The sequence below is a fragment of the Panthera leo genome, chromosome F3 (assembly GCF_018350215.1).
Source record: "Panthera leo isolate Ple1 chromosome F3, P.leo_Ple1_pat1.1, whole genome shotgun sequence".
In the NCBI taxonomy this organism is placed as follows: Eukaryota; Metazoa; Chordata; class Mammalia; order Carnivora; family Felidae; genus Panthera; species Panthera leo.
The window spans coordinates 21857640-21870619 of NC_056696.1; the positions used below are offsets into that span (position 1 = coordinate 21857640).

Here is a 12980-nt window from a genome sequence, read left to right on the forward strand (position 1 = left end):
GTTCTATTAACCTTATTCTCCTAGAGCTGATTAATGTTACCACCGTTTCCTTTGATGCTTTACAGGGCTTAGTATAGCACTTGGCCTTAGTGAGCATGACATAAATGCTAATACTTAAGACAGAAATTAATGAAACAAGAGGTTGGCTGATGAAAATCAGAAACTGGGCCTGGGATGGGTTTGCTGTTTCTTTGGTGGAAACAGAACATAAGGCTGATCTAAAGGCACAGGGGTGGGAGCATAGAGGGTCATGCTTAACTCTGCAAAGGTGACTTTGAGGCTTCACTGAAAAGAATATTTCCACTGGATCTAGAAGAACAATCCAGAAGAAAAAAGTTGTCCAAAGGAATTGTTAATGAGAAAAATGCAATTAAGGATCGGAGTATGAGAAAGCACACGCGAAGTTCATTCAGCTGGAGCAGGCCAAGAGTGGTCAGAAATCAGCCTAGAAGTTTGTGTGGATATGAAGAGCTTCATAAGCCATGCTACATTTAGCTTCTTTTTTCAATAATATTTTTAATATCTAGTCATTATATTTACTATCTGCTTTGCATCTTCACTCAGTGTAGTGTGGGGGAACAGAGGAAATTAGCTCAGGCTAAAATGGAGAAAGGGAAGGTTATTAAAAGTCACTTTGTTAAGGTACGGACAATAACTTACATGGTGGGGTTCAGCACACATGGTAATGGTTAGAACTCTGCCTAAAATCTCTCCTTCCAGCCAGGTATCTGGTCTATGAAATTTTTTATTTTTTTATTTATTTTTTTAATGTTTGTTTATTTTTGAGACAGAAGGAGACAGAGCGTGAGTGGGGGAGGGGCAGAGAGAGAGGGAGACACAGAATCCGAAACAGGCTCCAGGCTGTCAGCACAGAGCCTGATGCGGGGCTCGAACCCATGAACCTTGAGATCATGACCTGAGCCAAAGCCGGACGCTTGACTGACTGAGCCACCCAGGCGCCCCTGATCTATGAAATTTCTCTTCAGAGATGAACAAACATCCTGATTAAAGTGCCAACAGAGCTACAGCTTTATATACTCCGAGTTGGAAAGAGGCATGAGTCCACCTAAACTGTCCCCCACTGCACCTAGCAAATGAATCTCTTGAACTCATGTTCTGTGAATAGGTGGATAACTCCAGTGACAAGGAATTTATTCACATCATGATTGTATTCCATTCCGTAACTGGTAGAAACTTTCCCCCTATTTACAGCTGCACAGTATTTAATTCCTCTTCCACAAGAAACCTGGTAGTGGTTTTCAATTCCTGCCAATTCTAATCAATGTATGAATGACCTGGGGCGGTACCCAGCAGGAATCTACAACTTTGTCCAGATTCATCAGGAAGAAAGATGGTTCAATGGCTAGGTCAGTTGAGTATTCTGGAAGGGAGAGTGGCAACATATAGGATATATATTTTCATTCCAGACTGAGATATTTGAAGCCAATAGCTTTAAACAGCTCTACCGCCTGTGCTTTAAGTGGTTCCCGAATTAACACCTAGTATATAGAAGAATCTGAATAAATGTCTTATCAGTGGATTCAAGACACTGTTTCTAGTCACACCCCCACCCCTGCTCTCAAGTCATTTTTCCTTAGATATTCTAGACAATGTCTACCCTAAAACCTTGATGTCATACTTCTTTTCCACTGCATTATTGGTTTATTGGATTCCAGTATAGGGTTCTCCATTCATGACCATTAAATTTCATCTTAGATTTAACTTGTTGCAACATATAAAGAAAATTACTTGTCAAAATATTCTAAGGGTTTAGAGTTCATGAACTTAATACAGGTCAGTGGGTTGATGCCAAAACAAATCCTAAAGTGATATTAAGATGTATAGAGGTATACGGAATCGACAAAGAGGTATTAAGCTTGCTCCAGTAGAGAAATACTTGTCCCTAAATCCTACTTGGAATTCTACTTACCTTTTAAGAATTAATCTAAATGCCAGTTCTCCATGAAAGTTTCCCTAATTAGCCCCTTAATTTTTTTTTTTTAACATTCATTTTTGAGACAGAGAGAGACAGAGCATGAGTGGGGGAGGGGCAGAGAGAGAGGGAGACACAGAATCCAAAGCAGGCTCCAGTCTCTGAGCTATTAGTACAGAGCCCAATGTGGGGCTCAAACTCACAGACCATGAGATCATGACCCAAGCTGAAGTCGGACACTTAACTGAGCCACCCAGGTGTCCCCCCCTAATTAACCTGTTTTTAATGAATCACCCTCACAGCAATTTGTATAAACATAATTTTTGGCATTTGTCATCTTATAGGTGTTCTTTTCTTTTACTAGTTTGTAACCTCTAAAACAATCCAGTCTTATGCATTTTGGTATCTGCCTTAGGTCAGGTTCTCTAGGGAGAGAGACTGAGATGAAGGTTCTTACATAAGTAATTTAACTTATTTTTTCAAATTTTTAGTTGGTATTTTTGAGAGAGATAGCATGCATGAGCGGGGGAGGGGCAGAGAGAGGGAGAGAGAGAATTCTAAGCAGGCTCATGCTGTCAGCGCAGTCTGACTTGGGGCTGGAACTCACGAACCCTGAGATCATGACCTGAGCCAAAATCAAGAGTTGAACAGTTACCCAACTGTGCTACCTAAGTGCCCCATGTAAGTAATACGTTGAAGGAGTACTCTTAGACAAACAATAAAGGAGAGAAGCTACACAAAAAGTGGGTTTAACTGTACTCTTACCTCAGCCTGATCCTTGGGAGAACTTTGGGCAGGAAAAGCATCAATCAGCCCATCATGGGATAAGGCAGCCCTTTGTAGCCCTACATCAATTAGTCATTGGTTGCAGGCTTCCTCCAGGAGGAAGTCCTAACAGCGCCAGCATATCTCCTCAGCTGAAGGCAATGCTCAGGAGAAGGCTGCAGGGATGGGCTTTTAGAAGCCAATACTTACAGCAGCTGGAGGAAGGGGGCCCCCGACCAGGCAACGGGGATCTGGCCACCCACCAACAGTTCCTGCTATAGTTTCTCTCCAGAACCAAGCATGGCATCTTACACATACTGGGACATAATAAATGTCTGCTGAACTGCACTTTTCAAAGTGTTCAACCAGAAGAACCACTTTTCTATTCAACAAAACTTTTCTTACTATTGCTTATTTTGCTTTGGTGTTTGTGCAGCCATTGGTGGCCCTAATTGGATTTATCATTTTGGTATTAAAGTAATGGAAGAAATACAAAAATCATTAGGATGTCATAAAGCTCTATTCCTTAAAATATTCAGCAAAAGCTGGGGCACCTGGGTGGCTCAGTTGGTTAAGCGTCCGACCTCAGCTCAGGTCATGATCTCATGGTTTGTGAATTCGAGCCCCGTGTCAGACTCTGTGCTGACAGCTCAGAGCCTGGAGCCTGCTTCAGATTCTGTATCTACCTCTCTCTCTGCACCTCCCCCACTGGCATTGTCTCTCAAAAATAAGTAAACATTAAAAGAATATTCAGTGAAAGCAATTTCATAGAATTTTTAGCCTATGATTTATTTTGCTGGCCTTTATTCAATATAGATAAGTAGAATTTGCATACATCAGCTGTAAGAAGAGTTAAAAGAAGAAAATGTGGATATGAAAAGGAATCCACTCATGTAAAACCTCCTTAATTATTTGAGAATCTTCTGAGAGCCTACTGCCAAAACTTTAAGAACTTTTAACAGTTTGAAATAGTGCAAACGAGGGGCACCTGGGTGTCTCAGTTGGTTTGAGTGTGTGACTCTTGATTTTGGCTCAGGTCATGATCCCAGGGTTGTGGGAACAAGCCCTGGTTCAGGCTCCACACCGAGCATGGCGCTTACCTGAAGTTCTCTCTCTCTCTCTCTCTCTCTCTCTCTCTCTCTCTCTCTCTCTCTCCGTCACTCTACCCCCCACCCCTGCTCACACACACTCCCCCTCTCTCTCAAATTAAAGCAAAACAAAAAACAAAACAGTGTCAAGCTTACAGACAAGTTGCAGGTAGAATTTGAAGAGAATATTTTTTTCTTTTGTGAGCCATTTGCAAGTAACTTGCCAACATAATATCACCCTGAGAATTTTAATGTGTAATTACTACAAATAAGGATAATCTGCTATATAATCACAATACAACAATCAGAAGCAGGATATTAACATCGATACCAACAATTTTCCTGATGACATCCTTTATAACAGTAAGAATCCAGGTGAGAATCACACACTGTCTTCAACTGTCAGTCATGTTTCTTTAGTTTTCCTCAGTTCAGAACCATTCTTTAGTTTTTCCTTGATTTTTCTGACCATAATAATTTTGATGATTACCGGCAATTATGCTTGGAGTTTCCCTCAGTTTGGGCTTGCCCACTATTTACTCATGAACAGACTGAGGTGATGTCTCTGTGGGACTATCACAGGAGAATGCTGCACCATTCCCATTGCATCCTGTCAGGTGTGCAGGATTTCAATCTGTCCAATTGCTGATGATAATTTTGATTATTCTGCCAGATTTTTCCATTATAAAGTTACTTTCCCACTTTGTAATTAATAAACATTGAGATGATTTATTATTTATCAACATATTTATTCATCAAGATACAGTAATGGTTTCCTATATTATTCGATGGGATTATGATCTGTTGCATAGCCAACAGATTATGATCTATTATCATTATTTATTTTAATGCTCAATTTTCCCAAAGGGAGTCAGTCAAACTGGATTCTGTGTCTTTTGGACATGTTCCTATTATTCCTTGAGCACTTCCTTGCTTTCTGGCAAAATAAAATGGTCTAAGATTATTTTATACTTTTCTTGTCCCAGCCCTGAAATCAGCCACTTCTCCAAAAAGCCTAGGTTTCTTTTTGTAAATAATGAGATTTAAAGGCCAAAATTGAGTGATGTCATCAAAAGGGCAACACAGGATGCTCCTGACTTTTCTTCCCCTCACAAGAAGGACAATTAACAATTATTCAAGAACAAGACACCACTGAGAATCCTAGAACATAGGAGTAGTGCTAAAGTACCCCCTGCCCCTGCACCACAGAGACCAAGACAGATCACATTAGAAGGGTAGGGGAGGCAGCTACACATTGACTGAATTGCCTCTTCCACAGACCAGTGCAGCACTATGCAGAGAGGTCTTTCCTGAGCCTCTCTGGTTCCTCCAGTGGGGAAAGAGAACCTAGGGAGACAACCAGCCACAGCTCTCCCCGCCAACCCCCAGCACTGTGAGTTGCTTTGCAGGAGCCCCTTCTCTGACTTCACACCACAGGGATTATACGGGAACCTGAGGGGCCAAGACAGAATAGAATGACATATTCAAATATTGAAAGAGAGTAACTGTTAACCAAGAGTTTTATACCCAGTGAAGCTGTCCTTCAGAAACAAAAGAGGGATACAGACTTTCCCAAACAAAAGCTGAGGGAGTTTATTACCACCATACCTGCCTTACAAGAAATGCTAAAGGGAGGTGTTTGAGTAGGAGGAAAAGCATACTAATTAACATCATAAAAACATTAAAAAAGAAGTATAAATCTCACTGGTAATGGTAAATATATTGTCATAGTTAGATTGTACAAAATGGTAATACTATAGTGCATAATTCATTTAAGACTCTAGTTTGTAAGTTAAAAAAATAAAAATAAATAACAATATTAGTAAAAATAACCATCACTACAACATAATATTTAAAAAAATGTAAATTGTAACAAAAATAACCTAAAATGTGAGGGACAGGAGAAGTAAAGGTGCAAAGTTGGTGAATTCTATTGAAGTTAAGTGGTATCAGTTTAAAATAGGGTGTTACCAGTTTACACTATTTTATATAAGACTCATGATAATCACAAAGGAGAATCCTATAGTAACTGCATGCCTACAAAACCACAAATAACAAGTCAAAGTACACCAATACCAAAGACATCAAAACACACAAAAAAGGTGGTGGCAGGACAAGAAACAAGGATCAGTGGATCTACAAAACAACCAGAAAATAACTACTAAAATGGCAATAGTAAGTCCTTATCTATCAATAGTAACTTTAAACATAAACTGATTAAATTCTCCAATCAAAAGACAAAGAGTGGCTGAAAGAATTTTAAAAAAATCCAATAATATGCTGACTATAAGAAACTCAAATTAGCCTTAAAGATCAAGACAGACAGAATGAACAGATGGAAAAAGAAATTTCAAGCAATGGTAACAACAACAACAACAACAACAACAACAACAACAACATCAGGGTAGCTATGTCAGACAAAATAGACTTTAAACTAAAAAGGTAAAAAGAGACAAGGTGATTATATAATGAAAAAAGGGTCAATATATCAAAAAGACATTACATTTTCCAGGATAGACCATGCATTAGGCCATAAAACAAGTCTTTGCAAATTCAAGAAGATTGAAATCATACCAGGTATCTTCTCTGACTACAATGGCATGAAACTAGAAATCAACAACCAGAAGAAAACTAGAAATGCACGAACACATGGAAATTAAACAACATTCTAATGAAAACCAGTGGATCCAAGATGTAATTAAAGGGGGAAATTAAAAAAAAAAAAGATTGAGGCAAATGAAAATGGAAACAACATACCAGAATTTGAACCGCAGCAAAAACAGTTCTAAGAAGAAAGTTTACAGCAATAAACACACTAAGAAACAAAAAAGATCTCAAATAAACAGCCTAACTTTACTCCTCAAGGAACTAGAAAAAGAACAGCAAAGTGCACCCAAAGTTAGCAGAAGAAAGGAAATGATAAAGATTAGAGCAGACATAAATGAAATGTAGAACAGAAAACAATTAAAAAAGATTAAACAAACTATTAAGTTGGTTCTTTGAGACAATAAACAAAATTGACAAGCTTTTAGCTAGACCAACTAAGGAAAAAAAAGCCCAAATCACCAAAATTACAAATGAAAAAGGAGACATTACAAATGATAACATAGAAATTCAAAAGATCATAAGAGGCTACTATGAACAACTATATGCCAATAAACTGGACATCCTAGAAAGAGTGGAAAAATTATTAGAAACATACAACTTATCAAGACTGAATCAGGAAGAAATAGAAAATCTGAATAGACCAATTACTAGTAAGGAGATGGAATAGGTAATCCAAAATCCCCCAATGAAGAAAAGCCCAGGGCCATATGGCATCACTGGTGAATTTTACCAAACATCAAAGAAGGATTAACACCAATGCTTCTCAAACTCTTTCAAAAAATCAAAGAGGAGGGAACACCCCCAAACTCTTTTTATGAGGCCAGTACTATTTTGATACCAAACCAGAAAAGAACACTAGTAGAAAAGAACACTACAGGCTGATCAAAAAAATATCCTGCTGAATATAAATACAAAAGTTTTCAATCAAATCCTAGCAAACTGAACTTAACATCACATACAAAGGATCATTCACCATGATCAAGTGGGATTTACCCCTGAGACGCAAAGATGGTTGAACATATGCAAATCAATCAATGTGATGCATCACATTAACAGAATGAAAGAAAAGAAACATATGATCATCTCAATAGACACAGAAAAAGCATTTGACAAACTAAACATTTATTCATGATAAAAATTCTTAGCAAATTAGGCATAATTAGGAACATATATTAACATAGTAAAGGCCATATATGACAAACTCACAGCTAACATACTCAGTGGTAAAAGGTTGAAAGCTTTTCCTCTAAGAACAGGAACAAGTGTGTCTACTCTTATCACTGCTATGCAATATAGTACTAGAAGTTGTAGCTAGAGCAATCAAGCAAGAAAAATAAATAAAAGGTAGCAGAATTGGAAAGGAAAAAGTAAAATTGTCTCTTTGCAGATGACATTTTATATACAGAAAATCCTAAAGACTCAACCAAGAAAAAAAAGCTCTAATCAATGAATTCCATTGCAGTGTACAAAATAAAGTTTCAGAGGGGCGCCTGGGTGGCTCAGTTGGTTAACATCTGACTTCGGCTCAGGTCATGATCTCACGGTTTGTGGGTTCAAGCCCTGCATCAGGCTCTGTGCTGACAGCTCAGAGCCTGGAGGCTGCTTTGGATTCTGTGTCTCCTTCTCTCTCTGCCCCTCCCCCACTCACTTGCTCTCTCTCTCTCTCTCTTAAAAATAAACATTAAAAAACTAAAAAAAAAAAATAAAGTTTCAGAATACAAAATTAACACACAAAAATCAGTAGCATTTCTATACACTAACAACACATTTTCTTAAAAAGAAATAAATTGATCCCATTACAGTAGTATCAAAAACAATAAAATACTTAGAAGTAAACTAAGGAGGTAAAAAAATGTCTACTCTGAAAACCAGAAGACACTGATGTAAAAAAAAAAATCTAAATAAATAGAAAGACATCCTGTGTTAATATTGTTAAAATGTCAATACTACCAGATTCTATAGTTTCAGTACAATCCCTATCAAGATTCTAGTAGTGTTTATACAGAAGTAGAAAACACACTCCTAAAATTTATATGGAAGCACAGAAGACCCTGAATAGCCAAAGAAATCCAAAGAACTAAGCGGGAGGCATCACACATCCTGACCTCAAGCTACCCTATAAAGCTATAGTCCTCAAAACAGTATGGTACTGGCATAAAAACCGACAAAGAGACCAATGGAACAGAACCGAGAGCCCAGAAAGCAACCCAAGCATATATAATCAATTAGCATTTGACAAGGAAGCCAAGAATACTCAATGGAGAAAAGACAGTCTCTTCAATAAATGGTGCTAATAATTGGACATTCATTCTTCCTTCTTTGAATTACCTTTCTTTACGTTCTCTATTCATTTGTCTTTTTTCGATCACCTTTTATTCACATTCATACGTGTGAGGAAAGATAAAGAAACAATAACAAAGAAGAAGGGAACATTCTTTCCTTGGCTGATTTATGCATACAAGAAACTGGTGCCCAGTACACATCATCAGACATGCTGCAGCATCTGGGGATACAGCAGTGGACAAAAGTGACAAAAGTCCCCACACTCAAGGACCTTACATTCCAGTGGAGATGACTGACAATAACCAAGATAACCAAGACAGGTGAGTTTCTTTACTATGTTGGTTTCTCCTTAGGTTTACACCAACCCTGAACCTTAGCAGTTCAATGGGAACAGAAACCACTGTCATGCGATACAGACTGTCCCTAAGCCAAGACTTCCAGATACAGCCTATGCTACTCTTCTGGATTTTTCTCTGAGGTCAACTGTTCTCTGGTGGGCAAACAGTCCAAGATAATCTCAACAAAGTAAAATATTAAACTAGAGGAAGTTACATTTTTTTTCTACTCGATGAATAAATGCATACCATTTGTTCAACAGATTACATGTTTTCTCCTTTAAGAAAAATAACCATGATTTAAAATGATACGTTTCACATTACCAGTTAAGATTAACAACTTTTGTGTTCGAAACCTTTGAATCTGAGAATGTTTCATAGTTTACAGTGCAATACCCCATTAAAAATAAACAAAAAATCTGTTATGTTAATTGCATATTGATGTATTTATTTCATGTATGTATGTATGCATAATATAAATAAAAAATAGTGTTGTCTCGTGGTATGAATAAATCCAGTCAGTGAATAACATTTACACACAATGCGAAATCTTACTTATTGAGACTGAACCGTTAAAGATTCTTAAAAGAAAACAATTTTTTAAAAAGAGGACACATAAGATAGTTGGTGAGGAATGTCTTAGCGACAGTGTATGTCCCTACATTTGCATCAGGAAATTCATACTGACAGAGAATGTAGCTGAGCATAATTTTACATGATCACATCATCTGCCAACCTAACAAATTTATAACCGTATAATTCTCACGTGGCTAAGTAACTTCAACTTTGAGTATCAGCCAGTCTCTTGTGATCAGTACTAACATCTATACTGTGTTTTCAAATCCAGTAGTAATGGCATTTCAAACTGCCTCAGCTTCAGAAATTGCTACCCTTTCCACAACACAAACTATGCTGCAGGTTTGCTTAGAAATTCCTTGTTGAAGAATCGTCTTGCTTCAACATTACTAAGAGAAACCGAGCAACGAGACGGATTCTGTCTTCTGTATTCAATGCTTTCAACTATGGCGTTCTTTATCACCTGCAAATAGAGGTAAAGTATGCATAATTAGTATTGCTCTAGCCCCCTGTAAGCATTTGTTTGGTCAAAACAAATATCTAATTGATCTTTTTAGTATAGTTTTCTTTTTGAAAGAGAGAGAGAAATCTCTGAGTCATGCATGTGTATAGTTAGCTCTAACATCCCACCATTTATACTCTTATTAAGCTCATATCCAGATAATCTTCCCTCCCCAACAAGAGAAAGCAGTATTCTGGGAATGTTCCAGATTTTGTGCTGATAAAATTGTGAATAAAACATTTGTAACCTGGTAAATGTATCCTTATTCTGGTTTTCTATGGGAAGGTGTCAAGAGGGAAGAAACAAGTAAATCTAGAATTTATGTCCTTTGCTGTTAGTGGATAAGCAGAAATGAGGGAACACAAGGAAGTAGAAGACTTTCTTTAAACCTACAGAGAAAAGAGGCATTGCTGAAGACCTGCCCTGCTTTCTCAGCTAAACAAGTACAGGGATAAAACATGGATGTCCTCTATCTAGAAAATGCCATACTTAGTGATTTTATGGATGATCACTATTTTTTTATTCAGAATAATCTTCATATATACTCAAATTAATGGTGACTATAACCTCTAAGAACTTCCATTGCAATTTTCATACTCTCTTCTGGTGTGAAGTTAACCTACTTAAGAACTTCTGGAAAGAAGACAAGACTTGGAATTTGGTTGAAGCGGTTGTTGCAGAGAATGGGAATGGGCTTTGGCAGAGAGGCCTGGCTCTGCTGCTGTTTTGGAACCCTGTCCAAATCAGGAAGACTCTATTCCCTAGGACTGGACTGTAGGATTTCATCTTAACCAACGAGGTAAAAGTTTGAGGGCACAGAAGAAAATCACAGGGATAATTTTACAATCCCCTTTATTCTCTACCCCAGGGACTGTTAAACAGCATTAAGGTATTATCTGCCTGTGTTTGAGCCCTTAGCCACAGGTAGGAAGCCTTGGCAAACTCATGTCCACAGCCAGTGTCACTGAGCAAGCCCAGGTCAATGCCTGAAAGAGAGAGATACTGAGCTGAGTAGTGCTAACATGTAACTAATATTCTGTGACTTTGTGTTGGGCCCGAAGGGCAGGCTCCTCTAATTCTCCAATGGTAACTTTAAACAACAAACAGTTGTATTCTGGAAAGAGGTATTTATCACAGAAATGGGACACCTTTATTTGCTCTATGATTTTTAAATTATATAGAGAGAATATATATAATAAAACATAGTATCATTTATGTATATTTAATTATCTTATGGGCTCAACTGTTACTGAGTTTTTTTAAGTAAAGTGGGTATTTGCTGACGCCATTTTCCCCACGAGTAAGGGAAACATAATTAATTCTATGGTGACAGAAGAGGCTTCAGGCCTGTGAAGGAGACCTTGACCAAGGACCTCCAGGCTCAATTACTTCTTGGCTATGTGAGGTCAAGGGGAATTAGCTTAAATCCTTGAACCTGTTTCCTCTTCCCTTCCTTCCTTCCTTCCTTTTCTTTCTTTCTTTCTTTCTTTCTTTCTTTCTTTCTTTCTTTCTTTCTTTCTTTCTTTCTTTCAAAAATATTTATTTATTCTTGAGAGAGAGAGAGAAAGAGAGAGAGAGAAAAGGGGGAAATCAAGCAGGGGAGGGGCAGACAGAGAGAGGGAGACAGAAGATCTGAAGTGCGCTCTGTGCTGACAGCAGAGAGCCCGATGAGGGGCTCAAACTCAAGAGCCGAGAGACCACGACCTGAGCCGAAGTCAGATGCTTAACTGACTGAGCCACCCAGGCACTCCTGTTTCCTCTTCTTTAAAGTGGGAATAATAATACTAACCTTGGCTTTTGTGGGGATTGGAGATCATTTATATAAAGTGTTTGGCACAATACCTGGCACGTAGGAAGCATTCCCTAACTAGCACCTATTTATTGTTGTTATTTTTAAACTGACCATGTGTGCGAGAATTTAGGAGCTTTAATTTGGATGTGAGGCTATAAAGTCTACCAGAAATAAACACACAAGGTATATCCAATTGTGGGCTTATTATATGGTAGAAGTCAGCAAACCAATTCTATCAAGTGTGTCCTACGTCTTCTTTTAGTAATCTCTCTGCCTTTCTAGATCTTATGTCAGCAAGTTTTCAGTTGGTTTCTCCTTCACCATGCCAGCACAAGACACATGAACCCTCGCTGCAGAGAAATACCCAAGTAAAATAAAAACCAATGATTTATTTTCCAAATACCTAAAAAGCTTTAAAATATAACAAACCACAGGGCACTTATACTAATAATGACTGCTGTCAATTCCTTTATAATGAATTCATAAACACGCAAAAATGAGCAGTATCAGTATCATGAACTAGTGGATTTACCGTAAGTGGACGTTGGAGGTGTTTCTAGAAAACAGGCCATTTTTATACAGGAAAATGAATATTTACATTTATTAACTGAAAATCCCAAATCACAGTTAAAATGCGCAAGTTGAACCACTAGGTGGCACATTAATACTATGAAGGCATTGCCCAGATTTTTCAGATGGCTGCAGAAGACAGCCCTTTGTTGTGATTTATAATTCTGTGATATAAACAGAAGAGACTAGACTCAATACTGCATCAGTTGCTAAATCCAAACTTTCTGGCATGATCCATGGTACGATCACATGTATCCAAAGAACTCTTAATGTGGATCCTTAGAAACTTAACAGAAGACCATGGGGGAGGGGAAGGGGAAAAAAAAGTTAGAGAGGAAGGGAGGAAACTGTAAGCGACTCTTAAAAACTGAGAACAAACTGAGAATTGATGGGGGTTGGGAGGGAGGGGAAAGTGGGTGATGGGTGCTGAGGAGGGCACCTGTTGGGATGAGCACTGGGTGTTGTATGGAAACCAATTTGACAAAAAATTTCATATTAAAAAAATAAAATAAAATAAATAATAAAAAAA

General features: G+C 38.0%; 1 protein-coding gene across 3 annotated transcripts in view; it reads right to left on the reverse strand.

The window, feature by feature from the left end:
• Nucleotides 1–9455: 9455 nt before the first annotated feature.
• PLA2G4A (phospholipase A2 group IVA) overlaps nucleotides 9456–12980 on the reverse strand; it is a 160110-nt gene continuing 156585 nt past the window's right edge. For all 3 annotated transcript variants that reach the window (XM_042926228.1, XM_042926230.1, XM_042926229.1), the window contains one exon: nucleotides 9456–10050. In XM_042926228.1, coding sequence (XP_042782162.1) covers nucleotides 9919–10050 — 132 coding nt within the window. In that variant the 3' untranslated portion in view covers nucleotides 9456–9918. The remainder of the gene's footprint in view (nucleotides 10051–12980) is intronic.